Here is a 17,856-nt window from a genome sequence, read left to right on the forward strand (position 1 = left end):
GGATAAATCCCTTGTCTAACAGATCCTGAATCTGGAGAGACAAATCCTGCATCTCCAGTGGGGCAAAATCGATATGGTGCCTTGGCTATCGGGGCTGCACCAGGAACTAGCTCGATCCGGAACTCCACCTGCCTCTCTGAAGGCACTCCGCATAAGTACTCCGAAAACACGTCTAAGTACTCTCGGATAATTGTCACCCCATTAACCGTCGCTCTATCCTGCTCCCGAGTATCCATAACGTAAGCGACAAACCCCGAGAAACCCTAATGGAGATAGCGCCTGGCCCTAGTAGCTAAACATAAAATGGGGCAGAGCTGAGCTCCCTCTCCCTGGACCACTAAATCTCCCCCACTTGGGGTCCGCACGTGCACTAGCTGGTGCTCGCAATCAATCACTGCCACATTAGGGCTCAACCAATGCATCCCTACTATGACCTTGTTCCCGCGTAGAAGGATTGGAACCAAGTCAGTTGCGTAGCGCTTTCCGCACATCCTCAAAACACAATCCCGATGGACCCTCGATGCTTGGACGGACTGCTCGTCTGCAATCTCAACCTCTAACGGGTAGTTTACCACACTTGGAGATCCGAAAAACCTCTTGTTGAGCATAAGAGATACGAAAGATCGGGGGCCCCGAGTCGAACAATACCAAAACAGGAATATCATTCACATGGAAACGATCCTAGAACAAAACATATATAATATAAGTATCAAAATTGACATAAAATAAAAGTTAAGGAAAGAAACATACCCATCACCACATCTGGTGCGACCCGCGCCTCCTCGGCGCTCAACTGAAAGGCCTGGCTCCTCACCACTGGAGCATCCATCTTGCCCTGACGGTCATCTGTGATCCGCAGGGTCGCTGGAGCTGGCGCCACCACTGGTGCTCCTGATGATAGACTTAGGCAATGGGTATTTTTGTGGCCCCTCTGATTGCAATGAAAGCAAATCAGTTCTGATGTTTGAAGGGTGGGAGTAGGGGCAGTACAATCCCTGCTAAAGTGTCAAGTCTTTCCGCTATTATAGCAGTCTAAGCCCCTTGACCTACAAGCTCCCTCATGTGGTTTTCCGCATTTCCAACAGAGGCTTCGGCTTTGCTGGCTCTTCTACCTCGGGTCGAGTCCCTTGGGTTTCTTCATTGAAACCCCAACAGTTTGACCAGGCTCTGCCTTCCTCTTCCCAATGTGCTCCATATCAATCTCTCGCTCTCGTGCCATGGCAATCATGTCGTCCAGAGTCGGGCACGCCGAATAAATGACGAACTCCCTAATGTTTGCTCTCAACATGTCGTGATATCGGGGTTCCTTCATCTCCATATCAGCTGCATACCGGGGCATAAACAAGGCCCTCTACCTGAACTTGGCGGTAATCACCGCATCAGGCTCTATCGTCTGTCTCATGTCCAAAAACTCCCTGGCCAGCTGCTGAATCTCCACTGTCGGTGCGAACTCTGCCCGAAACCTGGTCACAAAATTGGCCAGGTCATGGACTCAATGGCTGGACCTCCTAAAGCATACCCAACCTCCTCCCACCAGTCCATGTCCCGCTCCCTCAAACAACTTGCATCAAATCTAACCTTCGACCCCTTAGGGCAGAAGCTGGTCAGCTGAGCAAACTCGATGTCTGCTATCGCCGTCTAGCTGCAATGGGGTCATTCACCCTGAAGAAGTTTGGTGCTCCACACCATCTGAAATCCTTGAAGGAGAGCGTGCGAGCCCCAGATTGGCTAGGTTCCATATCACTCCTGAAAGCCCTAAGGCGATCCTCCATCTGCTCGATAATAGCCTCCTTGATCGACCTGAAATCACCGGGGTCGCGTCAAGGATGCCTTTAGTAATCTCAGATGCGATGAACTCCCGCAGGCCATCATCAAACGGCTCGGAACCCGTACCCGAACCAGACCCAAATCTAGAACCTCCTGCTCCCTGATGTGTCGTCACTATTCTGAAACAAACCATACAATCATCATGATCATGAATACAAATGACGAGATCTCACATTCTACAAGTTCTCATGGCTTCCTCGTGGCACTCCCCGAATCGAGTACGAATCCTCTGATTTCAGTAGTACGGGCCCATACTACCTGCCACATCTATACATACTTTCCTTGAGGATTTCTTTGAATCTTACAGGTCATGTCCTATCCAAACATACAATCGAAACCAGGTAAGGCTCATGGCCCTAATTTTTGCCTAGACACCCCCTTAGGACACAACTCTTTCCACACACCACCCTCAGCTACTGAAAGGACTCCCATGATTTCTTCTAACTAGCGTACGAACACAGTTACATATTACTAAAATAGATAATTCTTCGAATGAGAGGTCTTACTTTACAACAGTTGGACTTAAACAAGAGCTGCGCAGTACAGCCAAACCTAACCTTCTAAAATTATTTGGTCCGCATAACATGTAACTTGGCGCATTTTCTCACTATTTAACTTAATTTAGTTGGAATTCTTAGATGCACAAAGCAAGCATCATTCGGGTTTCTGGTAACAAGAAGAAACCATACCCTAATCAGGCAATTTTATCACAAAGAAATCAGAGCTAGCATGTAAGCCTACAAGCTCCTATAGCAGGCATCTAGGGCATCTCTCCTAGCATATTATCATGCAAAACTTGAGCCGATCCCTAGTTCTAACTATCATGTAGTTCACATATTCATAAACCAATTCATAGCAGATAACATGTATAGGTATCTTGGGGAAAACTTACTTAAGCCCGACCTATTGCACGCATAACACATTTTGTATTTTATAAAAGTCTTTAATTTTTTGAAAATATATTTTTCTTATGAAAATCTATCAAACCCTCGATTTGAGTTCAAACACACCCAAGAGTATGTCCGAATCCCTCAAACCAAGGCTCTGATACCAACTTGTAACATCCCAAAAAAATACGACTCAAAAATTTCATTTTTAAGTTTACCAAATCACAAACATAAAACATCATTGATTCCAAGATCACGAAAACAAAAAATAGTTATACTGTATAATCAAGACAATTCGTGGAAAAACATTATCAGAGCATAAGTCCCAAAATCCCTACAGTGGAAAATCATAGTGTGATACGTTGTGATCAAGTCGGCCCCTTCACCTTTGAGCCGGAAGTACCTGAAATACAAACCAAAATAGTAAGCACAAAGCTTAGTGAGTTCCCCCCACCACCACCATACCATATATAACACAAACATACTGTCAAACATGTCTGGGTGCCCGACCTACCCTGTCAAGCATATATGGGTGCTCGATCTACCCTGTCAGGCATATCTGAGTGCCCGACCTACCTTGCCAGGCATATTTGGGTGCCCGACATACCCTCCGGTTTATTTCAACCGGTTACGAGGTCTATTTCACCCCTACCACTACCATGTAATAACATACATAAATCACATAGTCATCAAGCAATACGTGAACCATGATGATTGTCACACAATTGTCACATAGTCATCAAGCAATACGTGAACCATCATCTATATAATGAATAAATGGTCGGCCTTGGTGCCTTCGACCCATAACATTCACGAAGGAAGACACACCTCAACTACGAATGTCAAATCGTACTCCTTGGATGACTCGGAACTCCTCTCCCTATAGCACAACAAACTTCCTAATTAGACATTGGATCTAAACCTGCCCCCACGACCCAAACCCTGATTCATGACATAAGGCAAGGTTCCCTAATCTATGCCCTATTAGGCCTCTTGCTTCCAAGGCGCAACTTTTAAACTAAAATGTCAAAGTCCATCCAACTAAGATTTAAGGCACAACAAGGCCCAATACCATAAATACTAGGCCTAGGCCCAGAGGCCTTAATCCACAGGTGGACTTGAGGCCCAACAAATCCAGGCCCAAAATTCTAATGCCCGAAAACCACATTTGACCCACTACATGCGTACGCGTAGTGTACTTGGCACGTACATCCAACTTACGCTGGCCTTGACCAGATACTGGAGGTTGGCCCAGTATGTGCAACTTACCAGGGGTATGCCCAGTGTACTAGACAGCCACCTTAGAAGCTTCAATGTAACTTAATCAGTTAAGTCCTAACGTCCAGAACATAGATCCAAGCCCTTAAAGACGTCCTAAACCATAAAGTTATAAACTTTATGCTTTTACATGCATGGATAGGGATTAATACATGATTTAAGTCCATAATCACACTTTGTGGTCATCTAACACTTGCATGGTTGAGGCTAAACCAACAAGGCCTGATTTTTATGGCTTCAAACACTTCCGAGAGCCTAAAAGGACAACGCATATGAACTGGAACTTCTAAAACTCAAGAAACCTCAACTATGGATCCAAAATGCAACATAAAACACCCCAAAACTAGATCTAAGCATGCAATGGTCAAGGCTAAAGATTTATAGCTCAAATGAGTCAGAAATGATGCTAAAATTTTGGAACTACAAGCCCTCTTCATGTTCTTACTCCTTCAAACTCCTTCTTCTTCAAAATCACCAAATATCACCAAAAATGCTCAAGATTAGCTCAAAATGCATGCAAGAGGCTTAGGGTTCGAGTTTAACACTTTAGGGACAGTGGAGGCTGAGAGAATGAAGGTTGGGACAAACTTAAGGTGTTTATATAAGGTGCAAACCCTAAAATTTAGGGTTTGCATCTGGCCAGCTTACGCCCAGCATACGCAGGGGCTTCCCTGCTTCGCTTGTATGTCGTGCGTACACTATGTATGCCCAACATACGACCCTCTACCATGATCATGCTATTAATATTATTATTAGATTAAGCAGCAAAAGAAATTCCTGGCAATTCGGGCATTACAGGTGCTCTCTGTGGTGGCTGAAAGCTCTCTTGGTGAGAGAAAGATCTCTTTGGTGTAATGGTGCTCCCCAAAGTCAAAGGTTGAAGAATCTAGAAGCAGCTGTATGAGGACTTGTGATTGGTTGACATTTTTTTATCGACATATGGACTGAGGGGATTGACCCATTAAGGTTTTGACTCCGATCTTACATTTAGAAATAAGGATGTTTGGTAGTGGTATCTTGAATTCTAGAGAGTTGGTCGAATTTCTACGAAATAGTGCTTGTAATATATGTTTAAGAACTCTTGAATAAGAATACTTCCTCCTATTGGTTAAGGTAGACCATTTTGATCGAACGACGTAAATACTATATCTTTATGTGTATATAGTTTTGTAAGTTATCCTATTTACTTCCTAACAAAAGCTTTTTGATTATTTCGGTTAAATCATTGGCATTTATGATTATTTTTTCAATCTCCATACTATAGAAACAGTGGTGAGTTTATGTTTGGTGAAGGTGGGTTTTACATAATGTAGAGATTTATTTAACAAAAAAATTGTGACCCACCTTACAAATTTTGAGTGAACTACTTGATAGTATTTAGAAAGAAAAAAAATTGGAAGCCTAAAATTTATATTTCAATACCCAATCAGATACCCGATTCGTGTCTAGTAAGCCAAAAAACAATGGTCCATTAAAAATTTGTAATTAAACAAAAAAAAATCAAAGAATACATAAAAATTTAAAACGATTACGAAGGTCACTCTGAATGTGATTGATTCCTTCAACGCTCTCAGCGCCCTCAACCAGTCGACTCCTGTCGTCTGCCTGCCCGCCTTCTTCCTACGACACCATCGACCGGCCGGCCAAACTCATACTCCAATAGGTTTGTACAATTCTTAATTTACAATTATACTACTTTTGTCTTTGGTTTAAGGTCTTTTTAACTTTGTTTAATTACGTTGAATTAATCACTTCCAATGTTCATTGTTATTTGAATTTTTTTACTGATTCACTAACATTGACGATTTTGTTAATGTATATGATTAATGACAAATGTTGATTGTTTTCCAAGTTCCAAGTTCCAACACCTTTATTATTTGATTCAAAAGGGCTATTTTCTTAATGTATTGAGAATTTGAAAATTCATTTTTCATCTATTTGGTATTTTTTGATACTTTATTTAAATTCACATCCAAATTCCAAGCCTTTGATTCATAGTTCACATTAACAAGGGTGGATTTGTCAATGATTTTAGCAATTGGTTCTTTGGACTTGTTTAGTTTCATTCACTTCCAAGTTTTAGAATTGTGTTTGTTAATTGTTGATTTGATAATTGTCATTTGTTTCACAAATTAGAATAAAAAATGTATTTATTCAAGTTTTTTTTTTTCTAAATGAATGATAAATTAAAGTACTAAGAAGATAATGATCAACATAAGCATATAAAAGTTGGTTTAAGTTCACTACTTGTTGATTCGACATAACAATCAAATATCAAATGTTATTATGTAAATTAAATTGGTTGAAATTAAAAGAGCATACTATCTAAAATACTATTTTTTATTTTTGTTTTTTTACATTTTCTATCATGTTATTATAACCTGATCCGGACCGGAAACTAGTATTTTTTTTTTTATTTTTTTTTCTTATTTTCTATCGGTTTCACTTATGAATCATGTGGTTTTTAGTTCTAGACTCGCCACTGTATAGAAACATTTTTTATCTATGCAATAAAATAGTTTGTAAAAGGAATTACACGTTTTGTTTTATTGTTCTTCAAATACCAAAAGGCCATTGGCCCTGACGCATGACGAACAATCATCCACTCATAAAGTCGATATGTAACGCTCGTAAATCAGGGCTAGTCAATTAAGAGACAATAAGTGTCGAAAATGAATTTTTGATAGAAGATTACTTAGAATGAATAATACTAACTAAGTTGTAGTATATGTTACAAGGATTCCGTACATATAAAGAGCGCCGAAATCCGAGTTATAACGAAGAAGTTATGACCTGTCGAAGTTTCGCGATAGAATCGGCACGACACTGAATGATGTAAAGAGTGAATTTACGTTGGAGCGATTATTAGCCTTAGTGATCTAAATGAAATTCGTAGTGTTCGTTAAACCGAGAGCGTACATAAAAAGAATGCCCAAATCTGACTTCGCATGAAGAAGTTATGATTTTCCGAAGTTTCAGCTTAGCGGTATGCAGCCCGAATACTCGATTTAAGATCGAGTGATTTCTAGCCAAAAAATCTAAACGAGAGCCGAAGATATCGTTAATAGTTGTGCAACGGTAAAAAGACAGACGAAAACGGAGCTCAAATGAAGGAGTTATGAATTGCGAACAGAGTTTTCCTGTACCGGCCTACTAAAAATGATATATTAACAATATATTAAAAATAGAGTCAAAATTAGCCGACGAATTCTGAATGAGAGTTGAAGAGCATAATCTCACATACGCGCCGATATAAAGAACGTCGAAAACGGAGTTCGTATGCGAAAGTTATCAATTTCTGAAGTTCGGGGCGCGAAACCCCAAGACTGTCAGAGACCACGACGTGAAATCAGTGGCACGGCGTGGCATGTCTTTTGACGCCTCCTGGAGTCTGCCAGACCCAACTTGCGATAACGCATGCATTGACGATCAAGCCCACGACGTGGAAGTACTGTTCACGACGTGGAAAATGAGAATTTTCCCTATAAATAGAAATCAAGGGCCAGCCGATTATGGTTGCTCCATCTCTTCTTTCCCACTCCCGATACACTCTCTAAGCCCTATTTTAACCCCCCGAAGCCCCGGTATCAACCCCGAGACCCAAAGCAAGTCCCGAAGCCCGAAGATCCCGAGAAGAAAAGAGTTTTCGAGCCGAAGCTCTGCCCGCGAGAAGTCCAGTGTGTGAAGATATTCCGGTTTCATAGAAGAATACTACCATTGCAAGCCGTAGTGCTGTCCGATCATCTTCTGATCAAGTAACTGTATATTTACTTTCTTCTAACACATAAGTATGAATTATTCGCTATGAAATGTGTGTTATGTGTTTATATATTGTTGTTTATTTGAGATGCTGGTGGAATGGATGAACTATATAGGTTTTAATGAGTTAAACTGTATATGTATTTTGTAACTACAAATATGTTGGGTAGGACATGGGTAGATGAGATCCGTGAGTATGGATCAGATCAAGAGGTTAGTTTTAGATCCGTGAGTAGGGATCAGATCAAGAGGCTAGTGTTAGATCCGTGAGTATGGATTAGACCAAGAGGTTATTTTTAGATCCGGGATTATGGATCAGGTAAAGAGATAAAACATGTTATTAGTCCGGGAGTATGCATTAAGACTAAGTTAATTGTCCCTAGTCCGGGAGTATGGATTGGGCATAGTTATTGATCCGGGAGTATGGATCAGGTCAGGATTAAGGTATAGTTAATTGTCCCTATTCCGGGAGTATGGATTGGGTACAATTATTGATCCGGGAGTATGTATCAGATTAGGAGGTTAGTTTTAGATCCGTGAGTATGGATCAGGTAGTTTAGATCCGTGAGTATGGATCAGGTAAAAAGGTTAGTTTTAGATCCGTGAGTATGGATCAGGTGAAAATGTTAGTTTTAGATCCGTGAGTATGGATCGGGTGAAGAGGATAGTTTTAGATCCGTAAGTAGGGATCAGGTAAAGAGGAAAATTTTAGATACGAAAGTTTAGATCGTGTCGTTGTGAGGATCGATGGGGGTGGGATAAGAGTTGCCTTTATATGGTGAAATTGTACAAGTTTGAATGTTATATATATATATATATATATATATATATAAGTTTGAATGTTATATATATATATATATATATATATATATATATATATATATATATATATATATATAACATTGTGGGATGAAAACCCTATATGCTCACCAAGCTCCCAAGCCTGACCCACTCAGTTTTCTTTGTATCACAGGTATCAATACGAAGACATATTTCACTGAGAGATTAAAGGAGATGTAAATCACTAGTGTAAATAAATGTATGTTATGTTTATGCTTATGTGTTTGTATCGGAACATGACATCCCGAGATTTTGTTATATAATGAAAATACATTTCTTTAAGAAATGCTTTGATAGATTCTTATCATATTTTGTTTTGTGAATAAATTTCACTACCGTTTTCTTTGAAAGATTACTCTGATTTAAAAAAAAACAAAGTATAAACAAATCGGTCCTTTCTGGCCGTGAAATTGGGGATGTCACGCGCTAGTTGAAATCCTACTTGGAACATAGATATAGATTTAGATATAGAATAAGAGTAGTTTAGGTTGACGTGCAGGAAAAAAATGTTCTTCAAATCTATATATCTATATCTATCTATATATCTTATAAAGCTAACATTTTTCCTTTAACCTCATGCATTTGAAACTCCCAAGACTATTCAACTAATATAATTTAATTTATGATTAATTGAAATGTTGTGATTTGTAACTTCCCAAACTCTTCAAATCATTCTATTTAATTGATGGGTTAAATGAAATGTTTAGCTTATATAAGAACATTGTAGCTTGCATATTGCATGTATGTCAACACATAATGATGGATTATATTGGTAGAGTTTGAAGAGTTATGCGAATGGTTTCATAGATGTAAGAGAACAATTGCCACTTTTCCAAATGTAAATGCAATTAAATACAAATTTGGTGCATGTAAAGTTTTATATATTAACCAACCTTCACGTTTGAGTAAGTGTAAAGGTATACTTGAGGCAATTTTTAAATTTTATGTGTTATTGATCTTTTAATAATCACAAGATGATGAAGTGAGACTGATAATCACTTCTCATGAGCTTTTGGTAAATCAACCTTTAAGCTATTTATTAATTAGAGCAATTAACTTTGTTAACATGTATGCATTTTATGTCATCTTTCTCTTTTATGTTAAGACAATTCATTTTTCAATCTAAGAGAACATTATTCAACATGTATTTTATGTTATTAGTTATATATTATGTTAGTTTCTATCGTTTATTCTGTTGTAAATAACATTGATGGAACTTTTGATAATTGATTTTGTTAAAAGAAGTTTATAATTATTATTCCCAATTGTTGGTGATAATGACGAATTAGAACGAATGATTTTAAATATGATATGCCTTTATTGTTCAAAACCAAAGATTATTTATGTGCTATAAAAATAAATTAATTATGTTCTCGCAAAATTATATGTATGTTTCCATTTTTTTTAAATGTTTTTATAGTACTAAAAATAAGTAATCTATTATATCTTATTACATTAGTCAATTTCCTTTTTTCTATTCGTTGTTCACCGTAAAGTTAAAGTAAATATAAAGAAAATATTAAGACTTTTATAAAAAAAATATATGCGATAAAAATATCATGTAACACTCACCACTTCCTAACCCATTCTTAACATGTTTTTTTATTTTATTTTAAAAATTGGTCTTAATACTTAACATTTACTATAGCTTTGAATTTCAAATCCCTATTTTATTTGGAACCTTCATTTTCTTTCAATATTTCATAGCTTTAAGCACAAAATAAAAAGTACAATACCGAAGTACGTACGATAACTTTTAAAAATATAATAATGAAATTTTTTCAAACAAATAGTTTTTAATTAAGTAAAAATAATAATAATTTAAAATAAAGTTAAAACTACAAAACAGATTATATTTTATTAAAAAATTATTGTTATTTGAAATAATAATAATAATAATAATAATAAATGAAATAAAAATACTTAAATAAATTATTTCGAAATCATTTAAAATTACCTATAATTATTATTAAAATTTTAAATTTTATTTAATTCAATTCAAACACAAATTATTATATCTTTCTTATTGTATACTTAAAATAATTATAAAATTAGTTAGAACTTAGTGTATTTTAATGATAAATTCCAATAATATTGTTATTATAACATATAATTTTAAATATTTATACTATTATTGCATACAACTCAAGTGTTTGAAACTCCTATGCAACTCAAGAGTTTTCTATAAATGTGGTTTTGATTCCAAATTTAATATAAATAATCATGGCTTTTTATTTTCCACCACATTCAAGAGTTTTTTTTTTCTTTAAGTTATAATTATTAATATTCAATGTTTTTTTTCCACTTATTTATACATACTATAACTATATTTGTACTATATAAATAAGTTTTGATCAAAATATATTTGAAAATATCCTTGATTCAAATATGAAAAGAGTTGACAAAATAAGTTTTGTCGCTTCAATGGTTATTTCAATACGATTTTTTTATAACAATGTTTCTATATATCAACTGTATGTTGATTTGTAAATATTCCTTTTAAATGATTTATAAATGTTTAATAAGTTTTGTTATATGTAAATATTATACTAAATGTTGTAATGTTTTTATGTTATTAAAATATTTTTTCATATTATTTCTTATTTGTTTTATATACCAATCAACATATGTTTTATATATAATTGTACAATTTAGAACAGTCAATAAAATCATCGAAAGTTATAATATTTATTTTTTGATACTACTTTTTTATTTGATATATATAAAAATCAACATATGTTTTGATATACAATTTATGCAACATAAAACATAAAACGGTCTATAAAATCATCAATCAATAGTAGAAGTAATTAATGATATAAACTTATTATTACAGTTAATAAAACTAATAGTTAACTATATTATTACAGTTAATAAAACTAATAGTTAACTATATTTTTTATTTGCGTGCAAGTCGCACCATATAAGGTGAAAAATCATCTTTATTGCATGAACGATAACCGATTGAAGTCCATTTAATTTCGTTATATAGATTATTAAATAAACGAAAAAATGGCTCCATAAATATACATTTAACCATATATATATTTACAAAATCACCTGCAGTGCTTCTTGTCAACCAGAGTCATCAACGCATTAGAAGCTGGAATCCTTCATTATCGCTTTCGATTTCGTAGTCATATCCAAGATCGTTGGCACAACTACGAAACTCATTTAATTCAGTTGTCGGAATTTGAATCCCGATCAGTACATTTGCACCCGCTTCTCCCTTTTAGAATGGTAAAACTTATAATTAGAATCTTTAATAACAAAACTGTGATCAATAAAGAGTGTAAGTGTTACCAAAAACTAACCTGTGCACGATAATGTAACAAGCTAATATTCCAACGTGGACTAATAACGTCCAAGAATTTCACTAAAGCTGCAGGCTTCTCAGGAAAAATAAATCGACAAAGAAGCTCATTTTCAACGTTTGATCGACCACCCATCTGAAGATTCAAATTAGTTTTAGTTTTAATTTCGAGGTAAAGAAAAAAGTTTATATGAATTAATAAAGATGGTACCAGATGTCGCAAATGGTCTTTAACCATGTCGTTGTGCGTGAATTCTAACGTATCTAGTTGATAAGACTTCATCCTCTCAATCATGGCTTGAAGTTCGCTCTTTGTATGAACGCCAACACTATATATGAACAAAAAGAAAATTGATTTTTTTTTTGCTCTTTCAATTATATGTAACATTCCTCAGATGAGCTTAATTAACGTGCTAAAAATAGCACACCTAGCTCATAAAAGTGTAGGGAATTTTAAGACTCGAAATTATGAAATTCGATCTTGCCTGTATAAAATTAGAGCTCGTTTTTTGTTACGATCATATCTATACTTGAACTCGGTGATACTTATCGCTCCAACCTGCAAACAAGTTAATTATTGTTAGTCATCGATTTTCACTTAAATCAAGTGCAACGTTTGTTACGTACAAGCATACATGGGACATGAGTGTATGTGAGAAGGGTATTAATAAAGCTAAGGATCAAAAGTGAGTCGATGTCAAATCTTAATCCACTTTGTGGACAAAAAACATTGACATATTTCTCTTAATGCAAGCTAAACGTAACATGTTTTGTTCGTTTGTTGTGTTGTTTACTTACAAGATTGTAGAACTTTTTAATGCTTCCAGGCTCTTCTGGCATGAAAGTAGTAAGCACAGCCTCTCGTTGCCTACCAACATTTGCAAGCTCAGTTACCAATCTCAATCTATCGAAGTTCATGTTAGCTCCACTGGTTATGGCTACAACATTAGCATCCTTAAGGTTATAGAATCTGCAATAAGCTTCTGCTCCAGCAAGAGCAAGAGCACCAGCTGGTTCAAGAATGCTCCTTTTTTCCTCGAACATGTCCTTCAACACAAACACACACATATATACTATTTATTTATAACCCTAAAAGAGAGAATAACTCAACACGATGATCAGAAACTGGTAATTAATGGCTTACTTTTATGGATGCACAGATGGCATCACGGCTGACAAGAACAACTCCGTCGATCAGTTCCCGGCATAAACGAAACGTCTCAACTCCAACCTCCTTGACAGCAACACCATCTGCAAAGCCACCGACTTGATCAAGCATGACCCGTTGACCATGGTGCAATGACAACGCCATTGCGTTTGCATCAGCGGGTTCAACTCCGATGATCCGAACCTCAGGGGAAACCCTCTTCACGTAGGCAGCAATACCGGCGATCAAACCGCCACCACCCACCGGCACAAATATGGCGTGGATTGGGCCTTGCAGCTGGCGCACGATCTCCATTCCCACAGTTCCCTGACCAGAGATTACATCTGGGTGATCGAAAGGAGGAATGAAGGTCCGATTTTCCTTTATCGCCCTTTTCTTAGCGTACGCTTGAGCTTCATCATATGAGTCGCCTTCAAGAACGACTGTTGCGCCAAGTCTCTTAACAGAATGCCACTGATCAACATAACGTTAAGTAAGAAGATAAGTTCATAAAGCAAGCGTTCGATCGTATAACGTGTGAAACATGCAATTAAAATCAAACCTTGATATGTGGCGTGGTAACTGGCATAACGATAACTGCATCGCAGCCCAGTTTCTTGGCTGCTAATGCAACACCTTGAGCATGATTACCAGCTGAAGAACAGATGACGCCTTCTGCGAGTTGTTTCTTTGAAAGCTTTGCCATCATGTTATATGCTCCACGAAGTTTGAAGGAGAAAACCTATAAAATCATTTTGTAATTAGAGTCAGTAATTAAGTATCTAATTACTATACAAAGTAATAAAAATTCAATTAACTTTATCTTTAATGACGCATTTTATGAAACTGGTTGGCCTAATTTGACTATTCAATATCAATAATCAAATAAGGTTTTCAGAACACGAAACTCTAAACATTCCGATAACATGGGGTTTAAAGTCCCAATACGTTAGTATTATAAAAAATAGGATAGGGGTAACGGGTAATCTTTTTAAAAGGCATTTTGGTCGTGTTTTACGACGTATTTCCAAAACTAAAAGATAAAAGAATCGAAATGTTGCTATGAAATTAACTACCTTATTTCTTATCGTGTTTTACGAAGTAGTTCCAAAACTAAAAGATAAAAGAATCGAAATGGGTTACATGATGATGACTTATATTAATAAAATATATGTAATATAATAGAATATTAATTATAAACGACTTACTCAGTCTTTAGTAAAAAACCTTTTTTAATCGTAATATATATAAAATGATTTGTAAACGATTTTTTATTCTAGTAAATGTATAATAAAGTTCATCATATTTTTCTAAAAAGACTAAAATATATAAATTGAGTATAAATTTAGAAGCAGCATGTATAACATAAATTGTCAATTTGTAAGAGTTTTGTCAAGTAAAACTTATAATGAATTTAGAAAAGGACTGCACTATAATTGAGATAGGTCTTTTATATTGTTAAGTTATCAGCTTAGTAACAACACTTTGTTATTCATGAGACTGTATAGAGATTTTGTCATTTTATATATTTTGTTTTCCTGTAGAGTACTACAACAATCGACTGAACACAAAAAAGCAACTAATACCAAATTCTACCAAACATGCACTTACCGGCTGAGTATCCTCTCTCTTCAACCATACATCAACACCCAGCTTTTCCGACAGCTTCCCGGCGTGTTGCAGTGGCGACTCCATCGCCACCTCATAAACCTTCGACGTCAGTATGTTTGTCAGGTACTCCATTGCACCAACCGGCGGCGAGTCTGAGACACGACCATCGGGCACAGCTCCAACCTTACCCTGTTCATACTGCAGTGAATCAAAAGAGAACTGTAGCAGTGGCTGCGGTGGGGCAGCGACAACACCGTCGGTAGATGTAGCAGAGACCGATCTTGACATGGCGGTGACGGAGAAGGAAACAGTAGCACTTGTTTTGGTGGTGGTTCTCGTACTGAGGTAAGGAAGTGGTAGTAAGTTACAGGGATATGTCACAGCCGCCATTGTCGTTGATTGACGGTGGTTTGACGGCGGTGAAGATGGTGAAGTTAAGGGATACTTAATTACTTGAAGCTTGCCAACTTTTATAATAAACCTTACAGTCTTCCACTCCACCAACCACAATTATTTATCGAATCATCGTGTATATATAATAAGATACAAAATTTTTAGTTAGAGTTTATTAGATATTATAAATGTTAGAATTCAAACATGGATGTGTTTTTCTTTTTAAAATATGTTCTACGTCTTTCTTATATCTTTATAAATTTCAAAGGACACTACTATAGCTAGCTAGAAACATGGGTTTAAAATATGTTCTAGGTCTTTGTTATATCGTTTATGTGTTAACGACTCGAAAATGTAGCATATTTTGTCTTGTTTATATATATATATATATATATATATATATATATATATATATATATATATATATATATATATATATATATATATATATATAGGTTCAGGTTCATTTGAGACCATTCTAATTTTGTGAGACCGTGAGACCAAATCTAAAAATAATTTTAAAATGCAAAATAAATGGAAAAATCCAAAAATTCTTTTTTTAAATGTTATTTTCGGAACTTGAATTAACTAAAAAAAATATTAAAAAAATATAAAAAAGATAAAAAAAAAATCCGTTTTTTTTTTGAAAAATACGTGAAATATTCTAAATAGAATATTTCACTGACATATTCTAAAAAATAATTTTAAAATGCAAAATAAATGGAAAAATCTAAAAATTCTTTTTTTAAATATTATTTTCGGAACTTGAATTAACTAAAAAAAATAAAAAAAAAAGTTAAAAAAAATAAAAAAAAAATTCTATTTTTTTTTGAAAAATACGTGAAATATTCTAAATAGAATATTACACTGTACATATTCTAAAAATAATTTTAAAATGCAAAATAAATGGAAAAATCAAAAAATTCTTTTTTTAAATATTATTTTCGGAACATGAATTAACTAAAAAAAATAAACAAATGCGTCTCACGGTCTCACAAAATATAAGTGGTCTCAAATGAACCTAACCCTATATATATATATATATATATATATATATATATATATATATATATATATATATATATATATATATAGGATATTTTGTTTTCACTATTTATTGTGTGCATGTATGATTGATTATGGATCAATCATTTTAGTTATTTTAAGAAAGTAATTAATGTATATTACATGTTGAAGATATAATGAATATTAATTACATCTTCAGCATTTAATATGTATTAATTACTTTCTTAAAATAACTAAAATGATTGGTCCAGAATCAATCATACATGTACACAATAGATAGTGAAAATATTTGAACCTAACTCTCTCTTTCTCTCTCTCTCTCTCTCTCTCTCTATATATATATATATATATATATATATATATATATATATATATATGTTCAAATATTTTTAGCAAGTATTATGTGTAATCTACACTATAATTAATAAATAATAAATACACCAATGAAAATTTAGAAAATAATTAAATCACTAATAAATAATAAAATGGTATAAGAGTAATCTACACTATAATTAATTATGGTAAAAGAAAATAAGATCAATCAATATCCTACTAATTTAGGTTATCAGTTTCATATAACATCACCATCGATACCGATCCCCCCTTTAAACAAAAGATATCAAAGTCAGAGCCTATAATAACCAAGAAACCCTACGCTTGGTTATCACGATTGCCTCCATCAACGTTGCCGTTGCCGACCTTCAGCTCCGTTGCACCCGTCCACATTAAGCATCATATAAGGTGCTGGTAAGGCTTTTGCACGTGATATGGTCGATGCGCACTGCAAGGTTTGTATTTATGCAGGAACCAAAATCAACAATAACTGAGTAGTGTCTTTTTTCAATTATTAGGAGGAAAAGCAATACGAAGAAAAAAAGGTGCAAACGTAAATTGACAATTTGGGCTTGTTTCTTTGTTCCTTTATATGGGAGACTACATTTAATTTTCAAAAACTTCCTAATACTGGAGTATTGAATTTGTTTGATGCGATAATTATTGTAAGCATAAGAACGTTTTTCATGATTTGTAAATTTTATTCAATTATAATTTGTTTTTGGTTTACGTATGTTTTAGATTGAATTTGTTTCATTTAAAAACAGTAATATTATTGGTTGTTATAGATAATTTTATCTTGGAAAATGACTTATAGTCAACCATAACAAAATATCATAAGTAAAACAATTACTAGCAAAATATAGTGTTTGTATATCACTTAATGTTTTAAAAATCGGCTCAAACCAGCTGGTCGAACCAATCGCAATAAGAGCCGGAGACGAGAGTTGTTCAACAATGATCAAATTCATGCAAACTTCTACACCGAATTGAATCAGACGGTATCTTAAAAAACCAAGTCGAATCAATGTAATAGAATCAATAAAAAAAACATCTTTGAACCGGTTTATGTTAGGAAAAATGGTAAATACCATAAAAGCCACAACATTTTTACATGTATTTGAGAAATGCTTTATTATTTTTTTTGTTGGCTATGACCACAAACCACAAATGGGACATAAAGTTACCACTCTAGCCCATTTAACGATTTTTATGGTTAACTCAATTAAATTTTTTGCAAAATCAGTCATAAAATTTCAAATTTGGTCTTTATAGTTTGCAAAAAATTACACCACATGCCTAAAACTCAGTTTTATGTTTTTTAACTTCATTATTTTCATTTATTTTTATTTTTTAGTCAAAACTAAACTTGTTTTTATATTTTTATCGTTTTTTACATTCTTATTTATAGTTTTAGTTTTTTTCTTTTTATTTTTATGTTT

General features: G+C 34.5%; 1 protein-coding gene across 1 annotated transcript; it reads right to left on the bottom strand.

Moving 5' to 3' along the window:
* Positions 1-2,979: 2,979 nt before the first annotated feature.
* LOC145069001 (threonine dehydratase 1 biosynthetic, chloroplastic-like) lies at positions 2,980-15,173 on the bottom strand. Its single transcript, XM_079015977.1, has 9 exons — positions 14,663-15,173; positions 13,614-13,793; positions 13,049-13,525; positions 12,703-12,951; positions 12,390-12,463; positions 12,116-12,233; positions 11,906-12,040; positions 11,652-11,820; positions 2,980-3,117 (listed from the first exon to the last, which is right to left on the bottom strand). The coding sequence occupies exons 1-8, from the start codon at positions 15,050-15,052 to the stop codon at positions 11,680-11,682; spliced, it is 1,764 nt and encodes a 587-aa protein (XP_078872103.1). The 5' UTR covers positions 15,053-15,173; the 3' UTR covers positions 2,980-3,117; positions 11,652-11,679.
* Between the last annotated feature and the right edge of the window lie 2,683 nt (positions 15,174-17,856).

The sequence above is a fragment of the Lactuca serriola genome, chromosome 1 (genome assembly GCF_051521515.1).
Source record: "Lactuca serriola cultivar US96UC23 chromosome 1, Lser_US96UC23_V15, whole genome shotgun sequence".
NCBI lineage: Eukaryota > Viridiplantae > Streptophyta > Magnoliopsida > Asterales > Asteraceae > Lactuca > Lactuca serriola.

Excerpts from the sequence above, each read along its gene's own strand:
- LOC145069001 (XM_079015977.1), bottom strand. The coding sequence starts at position 15,052 with ATGGCGGCTGTGACATATCCCTGTAACTTACTACCACTTCCTTACCTC. Across the intron at positions 13,794-14,662 it reads AGAGAGAGGATACTCAGCCG|GTTTTCTCCTTCAAACTTCG; the intron begins GTAAGTGCATGT and ends ATGATTTTATAG. Across the intron at positions 12,464-12,702 it reads TTAAAAAGTTCTACAATCTT|GTTGGAGCGATAAGTATCAC; the intron begins GTAAGTAAACAA and ends ACTTGTTTGCAG.